The sequence below is a fragment of the Scyliorhinus torazame genome, chromosome 16 (genome assembly GCF_047496885.1).
Source record: "Scyliorhinus torazame isolate Kashiwa2021f chromosome 16, sScyTor2.1, whole genome shotgun sequence".
NCBI lineage: Eukaryota > Metazoa > Chordata > Chondrichthyes > Carcharhiniformes > Scyliorhinidae > Scyliorhinus > Scyliorhinus torazame.
In genome coordinates this window covers 178,239,424-178,267,293 of record NC_092722.1, presented here as the reverse complement: position 1 = coordinate 178,267,293, position 27,870 = coordinate 178,239,424, and the positions used below count along the sequence as shown (strand labels likewise).

At 45.1% G+C, this 27,870-nt stretch overlaps 1 protein-coding gene across 5 annotated transcripts in view; it reads left to right on the top strand.

Annotated features, from left to right (window-relative positions):
• Window positions 1-27,870, top strand: part of mxi1 (max interactor 1, dimerization protein) — a 157,858-nt gene that overhangs the window by 80,717 nt on the left and 49,271 nt on the right. For all 5 annotated transcript variants that reach the window (XR_011935557.1, XM_072479523.1, XM_072479526.1 and 2 more), the window contains exons 4-5: window positions 21,088-21,202; window positions 27,347-27,518. Coding sequence is in view for 4 of the 5 variants with exons in the window: in XM_072479523.1 (XP_072335624.1) it covers window positions 21,088-21,202; window positions 27,347-27,518 (287 nt within the window). In the remaining variant the exon portion in view is untranslated. The remainder of the gene's footprint in view (window positions 1-21,087; window positions 21,203-27,346; window positions 27,519-27,870) is intronic.

The window sequence follows — 27,870 nt, the reverse complement described above, 5'->3', positions numbered from 1 at the left end:
CAAGGGCAACAAACCAGAGATAACAACTCTGTTTGTTCTAGTTCTGAGCTTCCATCCTAGCTCCCTGAAAGCCTGCCTGACATCCTTATCCCCTTTCCTACCTATGTCGTTAGTGCCAATGTGGACCACGACTTGGGGCTGCTCCCCCTCCCCCTTAAGGACCCGGAAAACACGATCCGAGACATCACGTACCCTTGCACCTGGGAGGCAACATACCAAACGTGAGTCTCTCGCGCTCCCACAAAATCTCCTATCTGTGCCCCTGACTATCGAGTCCCCAATTACTAATGCTCTGCTCCTCTCCCCCCTTCCCTTCTGAGCAACAGGGACAGACTCCGTGCCAGAGGCCCATACCCCATGGCTTACCCCTGGTAAGTCGTCCCCCCACAAGTATCCAAAGCGGTATACTTGTTTCTCAGGGGAACGACCGCAGGGGATCCCTGCACTGACTGTTTTTTCCCAGTCCCTCTTACAGTTACCCATCTATCTCCAATCTTTGGTGTAACTAATTCCCTGAAGCTGCTATCTATGACCCCCTCTGCCTCCCGAATGATCCGAAGTTCTTCCAACTCCAGCTCCAGTTCCCTAACTCGGTCTTGGAGGAGCTGGAGATGGCAGCACTTCCTGCAGGTAAAATCAGCAGGGAGACTAACGGCATCCCTCACCTCAAACATCCTGCAGGAGGAACATTGCACTCCCTTCCCTGCCATCCCTCTAACTTTCTACCAAGATCTGGCTAACAACTAAATTAAATTTTTTATATTAAAAAAAATATTAATAACAATAATAAAATATGGTACTTACCTCACACCAATGGCTTTTATTATTAGGTTAGAGGAGGAGGGCGGGTGGGAGACACTACATGTGTAGTGTCTCGGGTTTCCTCTCCACCAGAATTTATTGGTGAGGGTCTTCCCAGAAGTCCGCGGGTCGACTTCCTGTTCCCACCTTAAACACTAAAATTAAAAAAAAAAAAAAAATTAAAGGAGAGACTTACCTCCCAGAAATCACTTCCGCACTGCCCCCGCTGAAATGGACTAGCCTGCTCCGCTCCTGCTGAAATCGACTTGGCCTCACCCAGGCAGCGACCTTTTAAACGGTCCCCTCTGCCTCGCAGCTCCCGCGCTGTTTCTAAGGTCCCAGCTCTCACTCCCGAACTAAACAGCTGACCTGCAAGGTAAGTAAGTTAATCAGATATGTTTCACTATGCCCTCCATAACTGTACACCAGCTCTTTTTCTGGGAGCCAGTCCATATGTGGGTCGATCTTTTTGAAGAACATGCAAATGAGCAGAATATGTCCCAGTTGTACTTCTGGCATTGGTGTCAACAAAACACCTGATAGGCTCAGGTATTAAAGGGTGCCTAAAAATGATCCAGCAGCCAGGCTTGCCAAAATACTGAAGAATACTGTTTTGCATAGGCAACAAGAAATTATATTAATGATCATTTTACCATCAGCTTGGTGGCTGGTGACATTTCCATTTTGCAATAGGCCTACAAAATATTGATACAATTTTTTCACCTGTTTTTACTGTATGTAGGTAATCATGGAATGGAAAATGGAGCTGGGTTCAAGTGTGCATCTTTGTGGCATGAAGATGTCTTCTACTGGAGATGTACCACAATTAAGGCAAATAGAAAATTGCAGATATTATATATCTCTGAACCCCAATATCATATCAGTATCCCTAACCTGCCTGCCCTCAATTGCCTTCCTTCTGGCCAATAATCTATTTGATCCTGAGGCCTATGATTTCCCCCTCCTAGGTCTGTGATCACATCCGATTACCAGTCATTTACCTGCGAGCCACTGTAGTACTAACAGATCTGTTATCTGATGTTGCTTCGTGCATACTCTTCTTTACTCCTCCAGAAATCAGGGTTGGTCTCCTGGCTGGATGGTTATGGTAGAGTGAGATTACAGATTGTGGTGGAATATAATTTTGCTGCTGCTGATGGTCCAGATTTCCTCATTGTGGCCCAGTTTCGAGCTGCTAGAACTATTCTGAATCTATCCATTTAGTATATAGTGATCATGCCACACAATACAACAGAGTAGGAAAATGGCTAACCAAAAGGACTGCCGTGGTCATTCTAATCAATATCATAGATAGATGATGCAAGGCCAATCTGGCATGCAAGTGCTTAGGTCTTGGATAATTCGGTCAGTAATGGTGTTTCTGAGCAATCTTGGTAATGGAAATTGCCACTCAGAGTACATTTTTTACCCTTGCTGCCCTCACCACTTTGTGGTGTTCAACACAGAGGAGTACCGGTTCATCAGCTGAGGGAGAGCAGTAGGTGGTAATCAGCAAGAGGTTTGCTTACCCATGTTTAACCTGATACCATGAGCGTTCATTCTATGGAGTCATTAATCTCTTAAATTGTGGATTCCCAGAGCCACACACTCCTGGCTGTATATCACTGTTGCCACCTCTGGTAGGTCTTTCCTGGTGGCAGGATAGAACATGCCCAGGGATGGTTAGCGCACACAACAGCATCATCTGAATACTGAGCTCGATGACTTGAGATTGGAGTGATTTTGGCTTTGAAATGAAGGTGTTGAACAGTTTCCCATCTGTTCTGTGGGTAATATGCTGGAGGTGAAATGGGAGTAATGCAGCTGGCAATGACACACTTTTGTTTCACCGGGCAACAGTGATTCCCAGTGCTCTTGTTTGCTTTGGAGACTTGGACAACCTAGGCAGGCATCTTAAAGCCCTGGAGAAGTACCATCAATGTTTTGAGGGAATCTGTGCTTTTAAAGTTTATGTTTTTGAGGCAGACCCTAACTTAAAAAAGAAAATGACCCTCTCAATTTCAAAGGAAACATATAATAGTGAGTATGACTGTCAGGTTGTTGCTTGACTAGTTCCAAGCTCCAAGCCTTTCAGTTTTACTGTTGTTTCTTGTAGAAATTTGATACAACTGAGTGGGTTACTAGGTGATTTCAAAAGATAATTTAAAAGTCAAACACATTGCCGAGAGTCTGATAGATAGATCTGGAAAGGACAGCAGATCTTCTTCCCTAAAGAACATTAGTTAATCATGGAAGTTTGTATGACAATCTCATGGTTTCATAGTCACCAATACTGAGACCTGCTATTTATTCTAGATTTATTAATTAACAGAATTTATATTCCCCAACTGGTGGGATTTTAACTCCTGTCTCCAGATAAATAGTCGAGACTTCTGGATTGCTACTCCAATAACTAACCAAGATGCAACTGTACACTTGCATATAGTTTGCTAAGTTGCATTAATATATCACTGCCTAGATTTTCCTCTTCCTGATTTTATGGTTGTTCTGAGTGTGTTGGTATGGAAACTTGCCAGGGACGTACGTGGTCCACCATGGTCCCACATCTGTGTGCCAGCTAGGTATGCAAAAACAAAGGCATACATCAGCTTCTGACTTCTAAAGCTCAATTCAGGAAACAACACCAAAACAAGGAAACATGTAGCATAGTTGATATAATGGAGAACTATTTTTATACCATATATTATCATTAATCTCGAAGTTTAGTTTCAAAATTAATGATAAACAGATGAAGGCTTAATGTTCATACTCGTATTAAGTAATCTGTTTACATAAATTAATCTTTCATTCATGGTGCAGTATGCTCACATCTTCAATTAAAACACTGTTGTTAGGAAACATTGTTTAACTATGGGAATGGGACAATGAAGCCCCATGATCTACATTTAGATGCTTTTCAATATGGGGTTACTGGATGGTGATCAAGAGCAAGAACTCTTCTAATGATTCCTCTTACTGCTAATGTAAGACTCTCTACCTAGCCTAAAGGTTCTTGCCCTTACTCTACACAACAATTTTGACACTATTCCACTAAATGTGGTACACCTTTAGTTATACCACTAAGCAATTGTACATACTCACAATACTGGTTACTTAGTAGCGTTACAACCAGGAGTTTGTCTTGGTAGTCAATCTACCAATGAAGCCTCCGTGTATGACTTTTCTGTCCACAGCAGCAATGATGTCTTTGTGTGCTCTTTCTTTATACTGGTTTTGGCTCAAGCCTTGTGCCATATAAGGTGATATCTAGGTTTAGACCATTTAATTGGTTTTCAATTACATCAGTGTATTTTTCAAATGTTTGATGTCCTGGGCCTCTCACAAGGCCATGCTTGAAGAAATAGGGCCAGTCTGACTCCGCTTTGTTATCTCTTGCACTGTTATCAATCCCTAGCCTGGTACAAACAGACATCATTCTCACCTCTAATGAACACACAGATCTAGGCCAGTTCTGCTGCACAATTTAATTCATTTTGCAGAACTTGCTAATTCAGGCAAGATGTATCTTTACTAAATTACCCTTCCTGCCCTTGGCCACAATGTAGTTCTTCATGTGTATTCAGTCAGAGTACTGCTTATCTTTGTTGTGATGTGGAGATGCCGGCATTGGACTGGGGTGAGCACAGTAAAAAGTGTTACACCAGGTTAAAGTCCAACAGGATTGTTTCGAATCACTAGCTTTCAGACCACAGCTCCTTCCTCAGGTGAATGAAGAGGTGAGTTCCAGAAACATATACATATATATATATATATATATGTCTTTACAGGTCCAGAGGGAGCAACTGGAGAGAGGGATAATCCTAGGTTAAAGAGGTGTGAATTGTCTCAAGCCAGGACAGGTGGTAGGATTTCACAAGCCCAGGGCAGATGGTGGGGGGGTGAATCTAATACGACATGAATCCAAGGTCCCGGTTGAGGCCATACTCGTGTGTGGAACTTGGCTATAAGTTTCTGCTCGGCGATTCTGCATTGTCTCGCGTCCTGAAGGCCGCCTTGGAGAACGCTTACCCGAAGATCAAAGGCTGAATGCCCTTGACTGCTAAAGTGTTCCCCGACTGAAAGGGAACGTTCCTGCCTGGTGATTGTCGTGCAATGTCTGTTCATCCGTTATCGCAGCGTCTGCATGGTCTCTCCAATGTACCACGCTTGGGGACATCCTTTCCTCCAGCATATTTCTCTCCCTACAGATGCTGCCAGCCCTGCTAAGATTTTCCAGCATTTTCTTTTTGGTTTATGTTCCTGATGTGGTCATTGTCAATCTACTGTGAAATTTCCGTCTTATTTTAGTTCTTCAGATGAGAGAGGGTCATTAGTGCAGAATTCTACATTAGGTTTTGTGCAACTTTATAGGTCTGAAGTAAATTTAACAATCTGGGCAATCTTCCCACAAGTTTGAAAGCGTGTAAAAGTCCCCGGTATGCCTTCCTGACTCCTAGCCAACCAGTCCTCAAATTTGAGAGGGGCGGTTGAGGCCTTGGGTGGCGAGCCAGTCCTCTTCCAGATTGAGGCTCAATGGCAAATTATTGGGCACTTAAAAAAACCTGCTTCCTGCTTGGATGCAATTTTGGCAGCACAGTTGTTAGCACTGCTGCCTCGCAGCACCAGGGACCCGGGTTCAGTTCCGGCCGTGGGTCTGTGTGGAGTTTGCACTTTCTCCCCGTGTCTGCGTGGGTTTCCTCCAGGTGCCCCGATTTCCCCTCGCTGCCCAAAGATGTGCAGGTTAGATGGATTGGCTATGCTAAATTGCTCCTTTGTGTCGAAATATGTGTACTTTAGGTAGGGTTACAGGGATAGGGTGGGAGGAGTTGGTTTGATAGGGTGGTCTTTTAGAGGGTTGGTGCACACCTGATGGGCTGAATGGCCTCCTGCACTGTACAAATTCCGTGATTGAGGCCAGCGGTTGGTGTTTGGGGATGGGGGAAGAAAAGCCCAGCCGATCACCTTGCTCTGTTTCCAGGTGAGAAAGGGGAATTAAGGTGCCTCCAGATTGGGTGCCCCCCTCCCCCTCTGTCCTATCTCCAGTACTCTCCTCCTAAGTGGATCTTTGGGCTTCTGCACTTAGACTGGTGGAACAGCAATATTCCCAGTAGTGCTCCCAGTGACGCAGCTAGATTGACTGGCAGCTTTCTGAAGCAGAACGTTCTCCAAAGCAAGGGGCGGAGGTTGTATTCCCAGCCATTTAGCACTCCATAGAGCTAAAAATGGCTGTGAGGCAACTGTTCTCCCTTTTGATGGTGGGGCAAGAAATTTTGCACGTGATCTTAAAGGGGAAAATTGTCCCATTTTATATTTGAAGGTTCTGAAATTCTTTGCAAATTCACTAGTTATCCAAAAAGGATGAATAAGAAACAAAAGATTCAATTTGTTTATTTTCCCTTTCTTTTTAATGATATTGGTGCAATACTTGCTGTTGTGAGTGGAAGATCTGGTAAATGATTGTTAAAATATATTTAACATATAGCAAAGGATTTGGATTTGCTTGATCTGTCTGCCAAAATGGTGATATATGTAATAAGATTGAAATGAAAGCTGCTATTCCTTCACCTGACCAGTAGCTATCCGAAGACACTGATTCATAATGAATAAATGTAGCCCTGGCAAATTTCCCAAGATTACAAATTGCCTTTAAAGCCTACTGGAAACAGTTGTTTGGATCCCCGTAGAAACCAATGACTTAAAAGAAATTTGAACTTGCTGTTAATAACTGAATGCATGGCACAACAAGTTTTAAGATGTTTATTGTAACACGCTATTGACTATTTTCATTGGTAACTTGTACTTTAAATTACAAAACAGAACTTTTAACACTGAAAAAAAACACGGACCATTAAGCAGTCATTCAATTTTCCCAGAATCAGTCCAAAATGATTCTTAGAACCTGAGGGTTTACTTCGAACTTTCCCTCTTCCAGCCTGGAAATTGTCTTTCATGGTACAAATTTTCCTAGGTAGTTGGAGAAATGTTCCAGCCTTGTTTTAACATCCCTCAAGTTTGGTCTTTGAAATCTGAACGTGAGGACAGGCCCTTAGCTGTTCTCTCGGGATGTGGGCATTGGTAGCTGGGCCAGCATTTATTGTCCTGAACTGATTGACTTATTCAGAGGGCATTTAAGAGTCAACCACATTGCTGTGCATCTGGAGTCATATATAGGCCAGACCAGGTAAATAACAGATTTCCTTCCCTAAAGGACATTTATGAACCAGATGGGTTTTTACAACAATCGGCAATCATTTTATGGTCATCATTAGACCTCCGTATTTTTATTGAATTCAAACTTATCATCTGCTGTGATGGGATTCGAACCTGGGCTCCTACAGCATGACCCTGAGCCTCTGGTTTATTAGTCCAACGACATATTGCTATGCTATGCTTCCCCTTGAATCCAGAAGACTAAACGGTCTGTATATTCAGTGATATTTTGGGAAAGTAACCTGATATCACAATGACGTCCTCTGTACCCTTCCCTTCTCGAAGCTCAACACCATGGTGATGTGAATCATAAGGGCCTTGTATCCAGATAGAGTTGCTTATTAGCTTTACTTAGGAGTCCAAGGCTTTAATGTTGAACAGTTGAAAGCACAACTGTTTACGACCCAACATTATGAACATCTTCTGTGACTTGCTGTCTAGCCATGGTCAGCACACATGCTGCTGCCATTGTTTCCCAAGTGTAAACACCTTGCACTTTCTTCCCAGTAAAACAATTTGGGTCCCCTTTAATCTGTAACAATTAATCCACCCAGGTTTTCTGTCAGGCACACTTCCGAACAGGTCATATGGCCCCCTTAATTTAACAATACATTTAGAAGTACAGTCCTAAAATATAACAATCTTTAAACCACATAATTGTGACACCATTTCTTAAGACACTTTGGTTCTGCTGCAAAGGGGAGGAGTAATAAGTGTGATAGTGCAATAGTTATAGGGGATTCAATTGTAAGGGGAATAGACCGGCGTTTCTGTGGCCGCAAACGAGACTCCAGGATGTATGTTGCCTTCCTGGTGCTAGGGTAAAGGATGTCTCGGAGTGGGTACAGGACATTCTGGAGGGGGAGGGTGAACAGCCAGTGGTCGTGGTACACTTCGGTACAAACGACATAGGTAAAAAAAGGGATGAGGTCCTAAAAGCAGAATACAGGGAGCTAGGGAGGAAGTTAAGTAATCGGACCTCAAAGATAGTGATCTCAGGATTACTACTGGTGCCACGTGCTAGTTAGAGTAGAAATGACAGGGTATATAGGATGAATGAATAGGTGGCTGAAAAGATGGTGTCGGGGGGGTTTCAGATTCCTGGGGCATTGGGACCGGTTCTGGGGGAGGTGGGACCTGTACAAACTGGACGGGTTACACCTGGGCACAACTGGAACTGATGTCCTAGGGGGGCTATTTGATAGAGCGGTTGGGGAGGGTTTAAACTAATATGCCAGGGGGATGGGAACCTACGCAAGGAATCCGAAAAAGAGGGAGCAAGGACAAAAGCAAAAGGTAGAAAAGTGAATAAGAAAAGTGATAGGTGGAGAAAACAAGGACGAAATTCAAACAGGGCAGTAGAGAAAAATATTGGGAGCAAGACAAGCATTGTGAAAAAGACAAACTTAAAGGCTCTGTGCCTTTATGCACGGAGCATTTGCAATAAAGCGGATGAACTAATCGCGCAGATAGATATAAATGGGTGCAGGGTGAACGGGGATGGGAACTGAATGTCCCAGGGTTCTCAGTGTTTAGGAAGGACAGGCATAGAAGAAAAGGTGGTGGCATGGCACTGCTGATTAAAGAGGAAATTAACACCATAGCGAGAAAGGATATTAGCTCTGACAATGTGGAATCTGTATGGGTAGAGTTGAGAAATACCAAGGGACAAAAAACATTAGTGGGTGTCATATATAGACCCCCAAACTTCACTGGTGAGGTTGGGAATGGCATTAAACAAGAAATTAGAGATGCATGTAATAAGGGAATATCGGTTATCATGGGTGATTTTAATCTGCACGTTGATTGGGCAAATCAAATTAGCCACAATGCAGTAGAGGATGAATTCCTGGCGTGTATATGGGATGGTTTTCTTGACCAATATGTGGAGGAACCAACTAGAGAGAAGACCACCTTAGACTGGGTACTGTGTAATGAGAAGGGAATCATTGCCAATCTGGCTGTACGAGACCCCTTGGGGATGAGCGACCATAACATGTAGGAATTTTTCATCAATATGGAGAGTGAAGTAGTTGATTCGGAGACTAGGGTGCTGAATCTTAATATAGGGAAGAATGAGGATATGAGGCGTGAGTTGGCCTTGATAGATTGGGGAGAGTTACTGAAAGGGATAGCTCTGATAATGTGGAATCTGTATGGGTAGACAATGGCAAACATTCAAGGAACGCATGGAGGAACTACAGCAACTGATCATTCCTGTCTGGCACAAAAGCAAAGAGGGTAAGAGGGCCAATCCATGGCTTACAAAGGAAATTAGAAATAGTATCCGATACAAGGAAGAAGCATACAGATTGGCCAAGAAAAATAATAGGTCTGAGGATTGGGAGCAGTTTAGAATTCAGCAAAGAAGGACGAAGGGATTGATTAAGAAGGGGAAAGTACAGTACAAAAGGAAACTTGCAGGGAACATAAAGACTGACACTAAGAGTTTCTACAGATATGTGACGAGAAAGAGATTGGTAAAGAGAAATGTAGGCCCACTGCAGACAGAAACGGGGAAAAAATGAATGCATAATAAGAGACAAAGAAATGGCTGAGCAATTGAATACATACTTTGGTTCTGTCTTCACAAATGAGGACACAAATCAGATCCCAGACATGTTGGAGAATGAAAGGTTTAGTGAGAGGGAAGAATTGAGGGAGTTCAACATATAGTAGAGAAATGGTGCTGGGAAAACTGATGGGATTGAAGGCGGATAAATCCCCAGGGCCTGAGAATCTGCATCCCAGAGTGCTTAAGGAGGTGGCTCTGGAAATAGTGGATGCATTGGTGGTCATCTTCTGGGATTCTATAGACTCTGGAACTGCCCCTGCAGATTGGAGGGTAGCTCACGTCACTCCGATATTCAAAAAGGGAGGTAGAGAGAAAGCAGGGAATTATAGACCAGTAAGCTTAATATTGGTAGTGGGGAAAATGCTTGAATCCATTATCAAGGACTTTATAGCGGAACATTTAGAAAGCAGTAGCAGTATCAGTCAGAGTCGGCATGGATTTATGAAGGGAAATCATGCTTGACAAATCTGTTGGAATTCTTTGAAATGGTAACCAGTACAGTCGACAAGGGGGAGCCAGTCGATGTGGTATATTTGGACTTTCAGAAGGCATTTGACAAAGTCCCGCATAACAGATTATTGTGCAAAATTAAAGCGCATGGGATTGGGGGAAATGTATTGAGGTGGATAGAAAACTGGTTGGCAGAGAGGAAACAAAGAGTAGGGATTAATGGGTCCTTTTCAAATTGACAGGCAGTGACCAGTGGGGTACCACAGGGATCGGTGCTGGAACCCCAGCTATTCACAATATATATTAATGATTTGGATGTGGGAGCAAAATGCAACATTACAAAGTTTGCAGATGATACCAAATTAGGTGGGAGGGTGAATTGTGACAAGGATGCAGGGATCCTACAGCAAGATCAAGACAGGTTGGGCGAGTGGGCAAACCAATGGCAGATGCAGTATAATTTGGGTAAGTGTGAGGTTATTCATTTTGGAAGCAAAAACAGGAAGGCAAATTACTACCTGAATGGTTGTAAATTGGGAGAGAGGAGTGTGCAGCGGGACCTGGGTGTCCTTGTACACCATTCACTGAAGATAAGCATGCAGATGCAGCAGGTGGTAAAGAAGGCTAATGGTATGTTGCATCATTGCAAGAGGTTTTGAGTATAGAAATAGGAATGTGTTGCTGCAATTGTACAGGGCCTTGGTGAGGCCATCGGAGTATTGTGTGCAGTTATGGTCTCCTTCTCTGAGGAAGGATGTTCTTGCTCTCGAGGGAGTGCAGCGAAGGTTTACCAAACTGGTTCCAGTGATGGCGGGACTGTCATATGAGGGGAGATTGACTAGGTTGGGATTGTTCTTGCTGGAGTTCAGAAGAATGAGGGGGGATCTCTTAGAGACTTATAAAATTCTAACAGAACTAGACACGGTAGATGCTACCAATGATGGGTGTGTCCAGAACCAGGGGTCAAAGCCTGAGGATTCGGGGTAAACCATTTCGGACAGAGATAAGGAGACATTTCTTCACACACACAGTGGTAAGCCTGTGGATTTCATTACCACAGGAAGTAGTTGATGCTAAAACTTTGAATATATTCAAGAGGCGGCTGGATATAGCACTTGGGGAGAATGGGATCAAAGGCTATGGGGAGAAAGCAGGATTAGGCTATTGAGTTGGATGATCAGCCATGATCGTAATGAATGGCGGAGCAGGCTCGATTGGCAAGAAGGCATCCTACTGCTCCTATCTTCTGTGTATCTATGGATCTACAGGGCTCACTGAATTTATCCAGTAACTAGTTTAGATATGCAGGCTAGGGACATTAAACTTCATTTCCCCCTACCCCAGACTGTTGAATTCACTGATTGTAGTTGCGCTAGTGGTTGGGAGTTCTCCTGGGAACAATTGGCTGGATTTGCAATCTTGCGACACCTGGAAGCAAGTGCTCCTATTGTTTTTTTCATAAATTTAGAGTACCCAATTCATTTTTCCCAATTAAGGGGCAATTGAACGTGGCCACTCCAAATATCGGGCGCACCTTTGGGTCCACGCAGACACGGGAAGAATGTGCAAGCTCCACATGGACAGTGACCCGGGGCCGGGATCGAACCCGGGTCCTCAGCTATAATTTAATGTTAACCACTGCGCCACCGTGCGGCCCAAGTGTTTCTATTGAACCAAACAAAAACAAGGTTGCATTATTTTTTGCTGCCCCTTACAATTTAGTAGCTTGCCAACACTCATAGTCAAGATTCATAGATGGTAATGGCCTTTCCTTTATTGACCTGTTGCTGAAGAGATGAAGTGTGAACAAATTTGGCAGAATTTTATTTTTTCATCTCTACTGATGCACTGGAGCATTCCACATTCCTTGTAAAATACTCATTGACTGATTTAAACAAATCATACTGCCCTCTATCTAGGACTACAGTTTTAATATGCTTCAAACAATATTAACCAGTAATTTCAAAACTACTAAGTAATGGATTACGGGCAGCACGGTGGCGTAGTGGTTAGCATTGCTTTCATTTTGGGCTGTTTGCTGCAGGGTGTGTTTTAGTTTCGTTTTCAGAGCTGGATAGCTGCAGTCACAGCCAGAAGATGTATGAATCTCTCTCTGTAATCTAAGGACTGTAAATCGATCCTGGTGATTTAAAATTAATAACAGTAGTGACTTTAACCTGATGTGCTTCTGATAAAAGGTGTTTTAAGTCGTATGGAAGTTAAAAGGAAAGCTTAAAGGATTACTCCGTGTTGTAGTCTTTGGGGGTTGTATTTTAATTAATGGTTGCTAAGATGTTCACTGTATCTTTTAAACAGGTTAACTTGAGTTCATAGCATAAACATTGTTTTGCTTTAAAAAATTACTTTTCCATTTCTGCTGTACCGCACCTGTACAGTGGGCCTTGTGCTCCCCATACCACAATCTATTAAAAGTTGTGGGTCAGGTGAACTCCGTGATACAATTTGGGGTTCTCTAAACCCTGGCCCATAACAAATTGGGGGCTCGAGGGGATAAAAGTCTATCTATTGGATTGGCTTAGTGAACTTAAAGACAGTGAGGGGTGAGCATATTGTGGTTGCTTTTCAGGTGTGGTATTCTAGTTTAAGTAGGGATTGTGTTGTGAACAATGGCTCTTTCAGAGGCTCAGTCGTTTTTGGGGGTGGAGACGGTCACACGCAGTACCTTACGGACAGAGACTAAAAGCAGATTGTTAGATTTGGCAAAAACATTGCAGTTAACATTACCTGACAAAATGCAAAAAGATGAGGTAACTATGGTGATGGCTAAGCATTTAAAGTTGCCTGAGATACCGTTTGATTCATTGGAAATGGCAAACATTCAGTTGCAAATTAAACAAACAGAACATGAGAAAGAACTAAAGCAGCTTGAATACGAAAGAGATAGAGAGGAAAAAGAAAGAGAAAGGGAGATACAGATCGGGAAAAAGATAAAGAGAGAGAGTTTGAACTTCAGAAAATGGCCATGAAACATGATAGTCGGTTAAAATTGGCAGACATAAAGGGAAACGTACAGTTGGATGATAGTGATGAGGATAGTGAGAAAGAGCGTCATAGTCGAAGGCTTGGTGGGGATCTATTTAAATATGTACAAGCATTGCCAAGGTTTGACGAGAAGGAAGTGGAAGCCTTTTTCATTTCACTTGAGAAGGTAGATAAACAAATGAAATAGCCACAGGACATGTGGGTATTACTGGTTCAAACAAAGCTGATAGGAAGAGCTAGTGAGAGTTTGCATCACTACCGGAGGAGGTATCTGGGACGTATGAGGAGGTGAAAAAATCCATCTTGGGTTCATATGAACTAGTGCCTGAAACCTACAGACAAAGGTTTAGAAATTTAAGGAAAGAATTTGGTCAAACATACATGGAGTTTGAAAGGATCAAACAGAGTAATTTTGAAAGGTGGATAAGGGCTTTGAAAATAGACCAAACGTATGAAGCTCTCCGAGAAATTATACTTTTGGAGGAGTTTAAAAATTCAATTCCTGATGTAGTGAGAACTCGTGTGGAAGAACAGAGGGTTAAAACTGTGAGATTAGCAGCTGAAATGGCAGATGATTATGAATTAGTTCATAAATCAGAGCTTGGTTTCCGACATCAGTTTCAGCCTGTGAGGGATAGAAACTGGGGACATGAGAAATACTCAAGTCGTAAAGGTGAAGGTGATCTGATGGGAGACAATAAGGAGAATGTACCTCAGATTAAAAAGGAAATCCAGGAGGGTGGAAGAGAAATGAAAAATTCAAAATGTTTTCACTGTAATAAACTAGGCCATGTAAAGTCACAGTGTTGGTGGTTGAAGAAAAGCACTGGGAAGGCTGATGTGGTAAAACAGGATAAGACAGTGGGGTTTGTTAAAGTGGTAAAGGAAACCCCAAGTGAATCAAAGGAGGTGCAAAAGATTGTACAGCCTGATCAAGAGGTGATTGATAACAAGGTGCCAGATCTCTTTAAAGAATTTACTTGTGTGGGTAAAGTTTACTCGTGTATCAGGAGTAGCAGGTAAAGAAGTCACAATTTTAAGAGATACAGGAGCTAGTCAATCTTTAATGGTAAGAGATGAGGAGTTATGTAGTTTGGGAAGAATGTTGCCAGAAAAGGTGGCAATATGTGGAATTCAGGGTGAGAGGAGTAGTGTTCCATTATATAAGGTAAGGTTGGAAAGTCCAGTGAAGAGTGATGAAGTGGTAGTAGGAGTAATAGAGAAACTACCTTGTCCAGGAATACAGTTTATCTTGGGTAATGATATAGCTGGATCGCATGTGGGAGTGATGCCTACTGTGGTTGATAAGCCAGTGGAAAATTGGACAACTGAAGTGTTGAAGGACGAATATCCTGGGATTTCTCCGGATTGTGTAGTAACAAGGTGGCAAAGTCACAGGTTAAGACAAGAGGAGAAATCAAAGAATGAAGTTGAAGTGCACTTATCAGAAACGATTTTTATTAAAATGGTTGAAAAAGAACAAGAACAGGTGGAGGATGAGGCGGATATTTTTAGTTCAGGAAAATTGGCGGAGTTACAACAAAAAGATGTAGAAATAAAACGGATGTATCAGAAAGCATACACGGAAGAGGAATCTTCGAGTGTATACCTGAGTGTGATTACCGTAAAAGTGATGTCTTGATGAGAAAATGGAGACCTTTACATATGCAGGCGGATGAAAAGTGGGCAGAAGTTCATCAAGTAGTATTGCCAGTAGGGTATAGAAAGGAGGTGTTGCGAGTTGCTCATGAGGTACCAGTGGGAAGTCATTTGGGAATAAGGAAACCGCAAGCTAAAATCCAAAAACATTTTTATTGGCCTGGATTACATAAAGATGTAGTTAAATTTTGTCAATCATGTCACACATTGAAGTGATAGGGAAACCTCAAGCAGTGATAAAACAAGCACCCTTAATACCCATTCCAGCATTTGAGGAACCTTTTACAAGGGTCCTAATTGATTGCGTAGGACCGCTTCCTAAAACGAAAAGTGGGAATCAATATCTTTTGACTATAGTGGATGTGTCTACTAAATTTCCAGAGGCCAGTCCAGTACGTAATATTACAGCTAAAAAGATTGTGGAGGAGTTACTTAAATTCTTTACTAGATATGGACTACCCAGAGAAATACAATTGGATCAAGGATCGAATTTTACCTCGAGGTTATTCAAAGATGTTATGGATAGCTTAGGAATAAAACAATTTAAATCAACTGCATACCATCCAGAATCGCAAGACGCGTTAGAAAGGTGGCATCAGACATTAAAGACAATGTTGATGGCTTATTGTCACGATTATCCAGAGGATTAGGATAAAGGGATTCCATTCGAACTGTTTGCAATTAGGTTTGCACCTAATGAGTCAACCAAATTCAGTCCTTTTGAACTAATTTTTGGTCATGAGGTAAGTGGACCACTTAAATTGATTAAGGAAAAATCGGTGAGTGAGAAATCGGAAATTACATTATTGGATTACGTGTCAAATTTTAGGGAACGATTAAATAGAGCAGGTGAATTGGCTAGACATTTAAAAGTTGCACAAAATGTGATGAAACGGATAGTGGACAAGAAATCCAAAGTTCGTAGTTTTGCAAGTGGAGATAAAGTTTTAGTGTTGTTACCAGTGGTAATTGAGCCTTTAAAAGCTAGGTTTTGTGGACCTTATCAGATTGACAGGAAATTAAGTGAGGTAAATTGCGTGGTTAAAAACACCAGATAGAAGGAAGACTCACCGAGTGTGTCATGTGAATATGCTTAAAAGGTATTTTGAAAGGGAAGGAGAGAAAAGGGAGGAGGTTTTAATGATTCTAACTCAAAGTGACGGACCAAATCCAGATGACTGTGAATTTGATATACCTCAAATTAAATTGAAAAATGAGGATGTTCTTAAAAATTGGGATAAATTGTTGAGTTACCTTCCAGAGGAAAAACAAACTGACCTGAAAGAGTTATTGATATCACGTGGGCAAGTTTGTGGAGATAAATTGGGAAGTACTAAAATGGCTGTACATGATGTAGATGTGGGAAATGCTGTTCCAATCAAACAACATCCATACAGACTTAACCCTTTAAAATTGGCGCAGGTTAACGAATAGATTGAGAGTATGCTTAAAAATGGCATAATTGAAGTGGGTTGCAGCCAATGGAGCTCACCCATTGTGATGGTACCTAAACCAGACGGTACCCAACGGTTGTGTGTGGACTATAGAAAGGAGAATGCAGTTACAAGAACGGACTCTTATCCTATCCTACGTTTGGAGGATTGCATTGAGAAAGAGGGACAATCAGCTTTTATTTCCAAACTGGATTTACTTCAAGGCAGGTACCTATATCCGAAAGGGCGAAGGAGATTTCAGCTTTTGTGACTCCAGATGGTATATACCAATTCAAAGTTCTGCCTTTTGGCATGAAAAACGCGCCAGCCACATTTCAACGGTTAACTGAGAAAGTTGATTCAGGATTACCCAATTGTGCTGTATATATCGACGATCTGGTAATTTTCAGCCAGACATGGACAGAACATTTGAAACATCTGATGGAGTTATTCGATCGACTTCAGGAGGCGTGTTTTGTGATAAACCTAGCCAAAAGTGAATTAGGAAAAACCCAAGTCACTTTCATTGCGGATCTTCCGATACCCTCCAGACGAAGGGAAATAATGCAATTTCTTGGCATGAGTGGATTTGATCGAACATTTGTGCAAACGTTTTGTAGCGTGATTACTCCACTGATGGTCTTGCTGAAGAAACGTCAAAAATTTCAGTGGACAGCGGACTTTCAACAGGCATTTGACGGCCTGAAAGCTGTGATAACCAATGCTCATGTGTTGGAGAATTACAAGGGACTCTGTGATCAGATTGAACTAAAGTATCTGACTTTAAAGCGAAATGCCGAGGCGTAGGGAAATGGACGGATAGTGCAAGGACCTTCTTATTCAAAGAGACTGTCAATTGACAAGGATTTCAGTTGGAGGAAGAAGAACAAAAATGGACTATTATTATGTCTGTTTGTGTGTGTTGTTTTTTGAAACGAAAAAGTATATTTATTGTGTGCATTTCTTTAAGAATGGTAAAAAGGTGAATAATGAAACCATCTTGAATTTGATGGGTTTTTTTTTCCTGGGGCGAGGTGTCATGTGAGAGTACCTTTAAGAAATAGGTGTTTATAAATGGGTGTGTATATAAGTATCTGTAGTGAGACATGCGTGTTTATTACTGCAGTGATGTCAGAGTGGGTGGCACTGGCCTGTCAGCTTTTTAAACTTTCGTTTTAGGCTGTTTGCTGCAGGGTGTGTTTTAGTTTCGTTTTCAGAGCTGGATAGCTGCAGTCACAGCCAGAAGGTGTATGAATCTCTCTCTGTAATCTAAAGACTGTAAATCGATCCTGGTGATTTAAACTAATAACAGTAGTGACTTTAACCTGATGTGCTTCTGGTAAAAGGTGTTTTAAGTCATATGGATGTCAAAATGAAAGCTTAAAGGATTACTTAGCGTTGTAGTCTTTGGGGGGGGGGGGGTGTATTTGAATTAATGGTTGCTATGATGTTCACTGTATGTTTTAAAAAGGTTAACTTGAGTTCGTAGAATAAACATTGTTTTGCTTTAAAAAATTAATTTTCCATTTCTGCTGTACCACACCTGTAGAGTGGGCAGTGTGCTACCCATACCACAATCTATTAAAAGTTGTGGGTCAGGTGAACTCCATGATACACTTTAGGGTTCTCTAAACCCTGGCCCATAACACCCCCACAGCCCATTCATTATTGTTTTTCACCTCAAAAGCACTTGGTAATGTTTTTTCTACACTAAAGTTACTATCTAACTACAAATTGTTCTACTGGATATGATTAAAAGCTATGATTTAATGGAGGGATTTAGCCATTGTTTAATGGAGGGATGTGGCCATTGTTCTAAACCCTAACAGTAATCTGAACCCTGATGTTATATCCCAGCCTTGAAGTCACTCATTTTCAACAGTATTTGTGTGGAATCTGTGTTTGTTCAGTCTAAGTCAGATTTGTTTGATAGCAATGGCTGACATGTTCATAACATACTCTTATTTCCAGAATGTTTCTACAACCAATTAATAGTTTTCAAGAAAAACAGAAAATGCTGGAGATATTCAGCAAGTCAGATAGCATATCTGGAAAAAGAAACAGAGTTTCAGAACTGGATTAAGATGTAATAGGTTTTAAGGAAGAGTAGAGGCAAGAAAAGGCCTTGGAGGAAATAAGGATATCTTTGTGGTTGGATGGAAAGCAGAAGTGATTAAATAACAAAAGGGGTAAAAGTATTACAGCACAAGGAGTAGGAATGTGACAAAAGAAACAACATCAGTCTCGAGCTGAAAAAAATCAAAAGCAGGATCATTATCAGCAACTTCAGTACAAAAACGCGCAGCAAAGATTATGATTTGGAATTTAACTCTTATGTTGAGTCTGAATGCTATGAAGTCTGACAGTGATAGTAGTACAGGTTGAGCACCCTTATCTGAAATGTTTGGGGCCGAGTGTGTCGGACTTTGGAATATAGTTTGAGGGGGCAAAACGGCCTGTCCTTGGGACCTGCGCATGTGCGGCGTGTTGGGACCTGCGCATCGCCCAGGAACCATCCCAGAGTCTTGTGGGATTTCCCACTCGTGATGTCATGTCGGCACTCAAAGAAAAAGTGCGGATTTTGGAAGTTCAGATAAGGTATGCTCGAGCTGTAATAGCTTGTAACATCGTTCCTACATGTTTATCGGGGAGTAATCTGAATTTATTTCTGGAAATTTCTATATTTGAAAATATAACAAAATTAACTCTTTAAGTTGCCATTGAATCATTAAATTAGATATCTGGGGCGAAATTCTCCCCCAACGGCGCGATGTCCGCCGACTGGCGCCAAAAACGGCGCCAATCAGATGGGCATCGCGCCGGCCCAAAGATGCGGAATGCTCCGCATCTTTGGCGGCCTAGCCCCAACATTGAGGGGCTAGGCCGACGCCGGAGGGATTTCCGCCCCGCCAGCTGGCGGAAATGGCGTTTGTTGCCCCGCCAGCTGGCGCGGAAATGCGGCGCATGCGCGAGAGCGTCAGCGGCCGCTGACAGTTTCCCGGCTCATGCGCGGGAGCGTCAGCGGCTGCTGAAAGTTTCCCGCGCATGCGAAGTGGGGAGAGTATCTTCCGCCTCCGCCATGGTGGAGGCCGTGGCGGAGGCGGAAGGGAAAGAGTGCCCCCAAGGCACAGGCCCGCCCAAGGATCGGTGGGCCCCGATCGTGGGCCAGGCCACCGCGGGGGCACCCCCCGGGGTCAGATCGCCCCGCGCCCCCCCCCCCCAGGACCCCGGAGCCCGCCCACGCCGCCTGGTCCCGCCGGTAAATACCAGGTTTGATTTACGCAGGCGGGACAGGCAATTTCTGGGCGGGACTTCGGCCCATCCGGGCCGGAGAATTGAGCGGGGGGTCCCGCCAACCGGCGCGGCCCGATTTTCGCCCCCGCCCAATCTCCGGTACCGGAGACTTCGGCGGGGGCGGGATTTACGGCGGCCAACGGCCATTCTCCGACCCGGCGGGGGGTCGGAGAATGACGCCCCTGATGTTCACTTCATACTTGGTACAGGGAAAGTTCTACAGCAAATGAAAGCTAATGATCTATCAGCAAAGAAACACTGGCATTTATTTTTATGCTGATAAATTCATAAGATACAGGAGCAGAATTAGGCCATTTGGCCCATCGAGTCTGATCTCATCTTTGCCTTAACTCCACTGTCCTGCCTGTTCTCCATAACCCTTCAATCCATTACCAATTAAAAATCTGTCTAACTCCTCCTTAAATTTACTCACTGGCCCAGCATCCACCGCACTCTGGGGTAGCGAATTCCACAGATTCACAACCCTTTGAGAGGAGTAGTTTCTCCTCAACTCTGTTTTAAATTTGCTACCTCTTATCCTAAGACTATGACCTCTCATTCTAGAATGCCCCACAAGAGGAAGCATCCACTCCACGTCCACTTTATACATACATTTTATCATCTTGTATACCTCAATTTGATCTCCCCATATTCTTCTTGACGCAATAAAGTATAAACCTAAACTGCTCAATCTCTCTTCATACAACAAACCTCTCGTCTCTGGAATCAACCTAGTGAACCTTCTCGGAACTGCCTCCAATGCCACTACATCTTTCCTCAAATAAGGGGATCAAAACTGTGTACAGTACTCCAGGTATGGTCTCACCAATGCCTTGTATAGTTGCAACAACATTCCCGTACCTTTCTACTCTATTCCTCTAGCTATAAATACCAACATTAGAGTTAGATGTTTACAGCATGAAAACAGGCCCTTCGGCCCAGCTTGTCCATGCCACCCGGTTTCTATCACTAAGCTAGTCCCACTTGCCTACATTTGGCCCATATCCCGCCATACCCATCCTGCCCATGTAGCTGTCTTAACTGTTTTTTTAAAAGACAAAATTGTACCTGCCTCTACCACTGCCTCTGGCAGCCCTTCCAGATGCTTCTGTGTGAAGAAATTCCCCCTCGGTTCTCTTGTATCTCTCACCTTAAACCTCTGCCCTCTAGTTCTAGACTCCTCTACCTTTGGGAAAAGATGTTGACTGTCTACCTTATCTGTATTCCTCGTTATTTTATAGACCTCTATAAGATCACACCCAAGACTCCTACGCTCCAGGGAAAACATTCCCAGCCTATCCAGCCTCTCCTTATAATTCAGACCATCAAGTACTGGTACCATCCTCGTAAATCTCTTCTGCACTCTATCTAGTTTAACAATATCCTTCCTATAATAGTGTGACCCGAACTGAACGCAATATTCCATGTGTGGTCTTACCATTGTCTTGTACACCTTCAATTCCATTCATTTTCTTTATTATCTGACTTTTATTAGGTGGACAATTGACAATTAGGTGTTGCCTGAAATAAAATATTAGTATTTGGTTAATCTAATGCCTTGATTATCTAATGCCAATGAATATTCCATGAATTGCTATTTAATATTGGCTTATTGTTCGATTGAGTTTGAAGCAAGATGATGCACTGTATTTTTGTTTATAGGCGAGCACACCTTCGTCTCTGTTTGGAGCGATTGAAGGAACTTATACCACTGGGATCAGAGTGTACCAGGCACACCACACTTGGTTTACTCAACAAAGCCAAAGCACATATTAAGGTAAAGCAAAATGCTCAGCTACATTTTCTATGTCAGATGCTAATAAATTCATGTCATTTCACTTATAGTAATTTTACTTTGGAAATTTAAAACAAAGTTTATAAATTACATTATCAATGTAATACTACAAATCAATTATGGAATGATTCTCCAGTGGACCTATTAAGAAATTCATAAGAAGACTACCGGTTGCGGCGATGCGGAGCTAAGCCGCACGTTTCGGCAGCTCCCGCGACAACGGGCTTTCGGGCTCTCTAGAGGAGCCCCAACGGAGCTTTTTTGATTTGATCCCGTGTGGGAAGGTGCAGTAAGGTCCCCCCTTACGGTATATGGCCGAGATCAGCGGTGGAGCAGCAAGAAAAGAGGCTCTGGAGCAGCGGCAAAAAGTAAGATGGCGGAGGGCGGAGATCGAGCAGCATGGGGGCCGGACCAGCAGGAGTTCCTTAAGCGCTGTGTGAAGGAGCTTAAAAAGGAGGTGCTGGCGCCAAAAGGAGGTGCTGTTGGCGATCGAAGGAGGGGCTGAAGGAGACCCAGAGGACCCAGGCGGTGGAGCTTCGTGAGGTGAAAGATAAAATGAATGATAATGAGGACGAGATCCTGGGCCTGGCGGTAAAAATGGAGGCGCACGAGGCGGTGCACAGAAGGTGGGCCGAGTGAATCGAGGTCCTGGAGAACAGGTCGAGGAGGAAGAACCTCCGGATTCTGGGTCTTCCCGAAGGAGTGGAGGGAGCTGATGCCAGGGCGTACGTGAGTACTATGCTCCATTCGCTGATGGGAGCGGAGGCCCCTCCGACCCCCCTGGAATTGGAGGGGGCTCACCGGGTCCTGGCGAGGAGACCCAAGGCTGATGAGCTGCCAAGGGCGATGGTGGCAAGGTTCCATCGCTTCGTGGATAAAGAAAGCGTGCTGAGATGGGCCAAGAAGGTGCGGAACAGTAGATGGGATAATGCGGTGATCCGAGTGTACCAGGATTGGAGCGCGGAGGTGGCAAGGAGGAGAGCTGGCTTCAACCGGGCCAAGGCGGTGCTGCATAAAAAAAAGAGTCCGGTTCGGCATGCTGCAGCCTGCGCGACTGTGGGTCACTTATCAGGACCGACACCATTATTTTGAAACGCCTGAAGAGGCTTGGACCTTTATTCAGATGGAAAAACTGGACTCGAACTGAGGGGATGTGGTTGTGGGGGGGGGGAGATGTTGGTTGTATATGGGGGTTGTGAATAGGGGTAAAGAATACTTCATGGGTGGGATGATGGATGGGGATGTGAGTAGAGCTCTGGTTAAAATTCCTAAAATTCCTTTTTTCTTTTCTGTAGACGAGATTATGATGATGGAGAATGTGGGCGTCGGTGCTGGAGGGAGGTGAGACTCGGGGATGAGGGAACTGGGATAATGACCGCAACAGGAGCTGCGACACAGGGGGCGGGGCTGGTTCAGGAAAGCACGGGCTTTTTCCCGTGCATAAAAGGGGGGGGGGGAATGGAGGAAGGTAAGGAGGAGGAGAGACTCCCACACGGGGGAGATCAACGGGAAGGCGGGGAAAGCCGGGGTCAGCAGAAGTCAGCTGACTCACGGATACAATATCGGGGGAGCAACAGAGCTATCTGTGGATCTAGGGGGGGGGCGGGGGGGATTTCAGGGTTGCTGCTGCACTGTCCGAGGGGGAACTGAAAATGGAAGAGGTGGTCTGGTCGGGGGTTCCCCCGCCTGGGGGACTGGAATGTGCGGGAGGCGCGGGCACGGGATTGGCCTAAAATAGGAGATGGCTAGTCGGCGGTGGGGGGGTGGGGGGTGGTAACCCCCCCCCAATCCGGCTGATCACGTGGAATGTGAGAGGCATAAATGGGCCGGTTAAGAGGACCCGAGTGTTCGCGCACCTAAAGGGACTGAAGGCAGATGCGGTCATGCTTCAGGAGACACATCTGAAGGTGGCAGATCAGGTCAGGTTAAGGAAGGGATGGGTAGGACAGGTGTTCCATACGGGGCTGGATGCGAAGAATAGAGGGGTGGCAATACTGGTGGGAAAGCGGGTGTCGTTTGAGGCCAAGAACATAGTAGCGGACGAGGGAGGCCGATACATGATGGTGAGTGGTAGGTTGCAGGGGACGGAGGTGGTACAGGTGAATGTATATGCCCCAAACAGGGATGATGCTGGATTCATGAAACGGATGTTGGGGGCGTATTCCAGACCTGGAGGTAGGGAGCTTGATAATGGGTGGGGATTTTAACACGGTGCTGGACCCAGCATTAGATCGCTCCAGATTTAGGACGGGGAAGAGGCCGGCTGCGGCCAAGATGCTTAGGGGGTTTATGGACCAGATGGGGGGGCGTAGATCCGTGGAGATTTGCCAGGCCCTTGGCCAGAGAATTTTCTTTTTCTCCCACGTACATGAGGCCTACTCCCGGATAGATTTTTTTGTTCTGGGCAGGGCACTGATTCCGAAAGTGGAGGGAATGGAGTATTCGGCCATAGCCATTTCAGACCATGCCCCGCATTGGGTGGAGCTAGAGCTGGATGAGGAGAGGGACCAACGCCCATTGTGGAGGTTGGATGTGGGACTGCTGGCAGACGAGGAGGTGTGCGGGTGTGTATTGAAAGGTATCTGGAAGCCAACGACAACGGGAAGGTGCAGGTGGGAGTAGTATGGGAGGCGCTGAAGGCGGTGGTCAGGGGAGAGTTAATCTCCATCAGGGCTCATAGGGCGAAGAGAGAGAGGGCAGGGAAAGGGAGAGGTTAGTGAGGGAGATTTTAAGGGTGGACCGGAGCTATGCAGAGGCTCCTGATGAGGGACTACTCTGGGAGAGACTAAGTCTCCAGGCGGAGTTCGACCTGTTAACCACAGAGGCACAGTGGCGGAAGGCACAGGGGGCGATATATAAATATGGGGAGAAGGCGAGTCGGATGCTGGCACATCAGCTCCGTAAGAGGACGGCAGCGAGGGAAATAGGCGGAGTCAAAGTTGACAGGGGAACTACGGTGCGGAGTGCCCGGAAAGTTAATGAGGCTTTTAAGGCCTTTTACGAGGAGCTGTATAGGTCCCAGCCCCCAGGGGGAAAAGAGGGGATGCGGCGATTCTTGGACCAATTGAGGTTCCCAAGGGTGGAGGAGCAGGAGGTGGCTGGTTTGGGGGCACCAATTGGGGTGGAGGAGCTGGTTAAAGGACTGGGGAGCATGCAAGCAGGGACGGCCCCGGGGCCGGATGAGTTCCCGGTGGAGTTTTATAGGAAGTATGTAGACCTGTTAGCCCCGTTGCTGGTAAGGACCTTCAATGAAGCAAGGGAGGGGGGGGACCCTGCCCCCGACAATGTCGGAGGCGACGATCTCTTTGATCTTGAAGCAGGATAAGGACCCACTGCAATGTGGGTCGTATAGACCGATCTCGCTCCTTAACGTAGATGCTAAGTTGCTGGCAAAAATGTTGGCCACGAGGATTGAGGACTGTGTCCTGGGGGTGATTCACGAGGACCAGACGGGATTCGTAAAGGGTAGGCAGATAAATACTAATGTGCGAAGGCTCCTAAATGTGATAATGATGCCATCTGTGGAGGGAGAAGCGGAGATAGTGACAGCCATGGACGCGGAGAAGGCCTTTGATCGGGTAGAGTGGGAGTATCTCTGAGAAGTGTTGAGGAGGTTTGGGTTCGGGGGAGGGTTTATTAGTTGGGTTAAGCTCCTGTATAAAGCCCCGATGGCGAGTGTGGTCACGAACCGACAGAGGTTGGAGTATTTCCGGTTGTATCGAGGGACGAGGCAGGGGTGCCCCCTGTCCCCTCTGCTGTTTGCATTAGCAATTGAACCTTTGGCCATGGCATTAAGGGAGTCGGGGAAATGGAAGGGGATGGTTTGAGGGGGAGAGGAACATCGAGTGTCGTTGTACGCAGACGACCTGTTGCTGTACGTGGCGGATCCAGTGGAGGGGATGGTTGAGGTAATGCAGATCCTACGGGAGTTTGGAGACTTTTCGGGCTATAAGCTCAATGTGGGAAAGAGCGAGCTCTTTGTGATCCACCCGGGGGACCAGGGAAGAGGGATAGATGACCTACCGTTGAGGAGGGCGGAAAGGAGCTTTTGATACTTGGGGATTCAGGTAGCTAGGAGCTGGGGGGCACTGCACAAACTTAGTTTGACGCGGCTGGTGGAACAGATGGAGGAGGATTTTAAAAGGTGGGACATGCTGCCACTCTCGCTGGCGGGTAGGGTACAGTCGGTTAAAATGGTGGTCCTCCCGAGGTTTCTTTTTGTATTCCAATGTCTCCCAATTGTGATTACTAAGGCCTTCTTTAAGAGGGTAAGCAGGAGCATTATGGGATTTGTGTGGGCGAGCAAGACCCAGAGGGTAAGGAGGGGGTTCCTGGAGCGTAGCAGAGATAGAGGAGGGTTGGCGTTGCTGAATTTGGGTGGTTACTATTGGGCAGCCAACGTGGCAATGATCCGTAAGTGGGTGATGGAGGGAGAGGGGACAGCGTGGAAGAGGCTGGAGATGGCGTCCTGCAAAGGAACAAGCCTGGGGGCGCTGGTGACAGCACCGCTGCCGCTCTCGCCGACAAGGTACACCACGAGCCCGGTGGTGGCGGCAACGTTAAAGATCTGGGGGCAGTGGAGACGGCACAGGGGTGCGACGGGAGCCTCGCTATGGTCCCCGATTAGGGACAACCATCGGTTTGTCCCAGGAAGGATGGGCGGGGGGTTTCAGAGCTGGCATCGGGCAGGGATTAGAAGAATGGGGGGCCTGTTCATTGACGGGACGTTTGCTAGCTTAGGGGCGCTGGAGGAGAAGTTTGGGCTACCCCCGGGAAACGCTTTCAGGTACTTGCAAGTGAGGGCGTTTGTGAGGCGGCAGGTGAGGGAATTTCCGCTACTCCCGGCACAGGGGATTCAAGATAGGGTGATTTTGGGCGTATGGGTCGGAGAGGGCAAGGTGTCGGCGATATACCAGGAGATGAAAGAAGAGGGGGAGGCTTTGGTAGAGGAGCTGAAGGGTAAATGGGAAGAGGAGTTGGGGGAGGAGATTGAGGAGGGGCTATGGGCTAAGGCCCTAAGTAGGGTTAATTCCTCTTCCTCGTGTGCCACGCTTAGCCTGATACAATTTAAGATGGTTCATAGAGCGCATATGATGGGGGCGAGGCTGAGTAGGTTCTTTGGGGTGGAGGACAGATGTGGGAGGTGCTCAGGAAGTCCGGCGAACCACGTCCATATGTTTTGGTCATGCCCGGCACTGGAGGGGTTCTGGAGGGGAGTTGCGGGAACAGTATCTAAGGTGGTGAAAGTCCGGGTCAAGCCAAGCTGGGGGCTAGCACTGTTTGGAGTAGTGGACGAGCCAGGAGTGCAGGAGGCGAAAGAGGCCGGCATACTGGCCTTTGCGTCCCTAGTAGCCCGGCGAAGGATCTTGCTAATGTGGAAGGAGGCGAAGCCCCCCAGCGTGGAGGCCTGGATAAACGATATGGCAGGGTTTATCAAGTTGGAGAGGATAAAGTTTGCCTTGAGAGGGTCTGTTCTACAGGTGGTGGCAACCGTTCCTAGACCATCTCGCGGAGCGTTAGATGATGGTCGGACAGCAGCAGCAGCAACCCTGGGGGGGGGGTGTAGGGGGGGGACATCGTTCGTGGTGGGGGGGGGGGGGGGGGGGGGGGGGAGAGGGAGGGGGAAGGGGGGTTTCTCTGGGGGGCATTTGAGCAAGAAAATACATGAATGATCCGGAAACTGATATGTACGGGAAGAATCCTATGTACAAAGTTCTGTATCTTATTGACTTGCCATGTTCATGTCTTGCCACACGAGCTTTCTTTCTTTTCTTTGTTACGGGGGGGGAGGTTGTTTATATGGTGGAAAATATTGTTGAAAATTTCTTAATAAAAACATATTTAAAATAAAAAAGAAATTCATAAGAAAATTATTAACTATGATGAAGCCCCAATTTCTAAAGTATTTGATTAAAGTTCTGTTGTTGCAAGTTAGCTCCTAATCACAGTAATGGTATTCTGCTATATTTGATGTCCACCACCCTCTGTTCATAACCTAAGTTCATGACCTGCCTAAAGTCACTGCTGCCAACTCCTCTAGTGTTAATCTTGGTAAATCAATTCTTTGATTAACTTACTCAATAAAAACAAGTTCATCATCATCATTTATGTTTTACTCCATTGCAGAAACTTGAAGATCTGGATAGAAAGTCACTGTACCAGATTGAACATCTGGAAAGGGAACATCGTTTTTTAAAAAGGAGACTGGAACAGCTACAGGGTCTGCCAGAGAATGAGCGAATACGAATGGACAGCATAGGGTCCACTGCCTTCTCTGATCGTTCAGATTCAGAACGAGGTAGTATTTCATAGAATTTCTATTGCCCACAACAATAACTTTCTATTTTGCAGTGATGTAATACACTGATGCATTTCATCACATCTGAAACCCACAATAACCTTGTCTACTCATGATAATCATAATCCATTGCGTGACAAGATCATCATGAGTGAGCTGAAGCTCATAATGAGGCTTTTTAGGACTAAGAAGGATATATTTCCAGCAATATTAAGAAACTATTGTACTTTTTGTCATGCATTTGTATTATTATACCTATTGGCTCTTTTATGGATGAAATGATAACGCCAAAGTGGCATGTATGTTGTGGATTTTAGATATAATTCAGCTATGTCACCTGCAATATAATGTG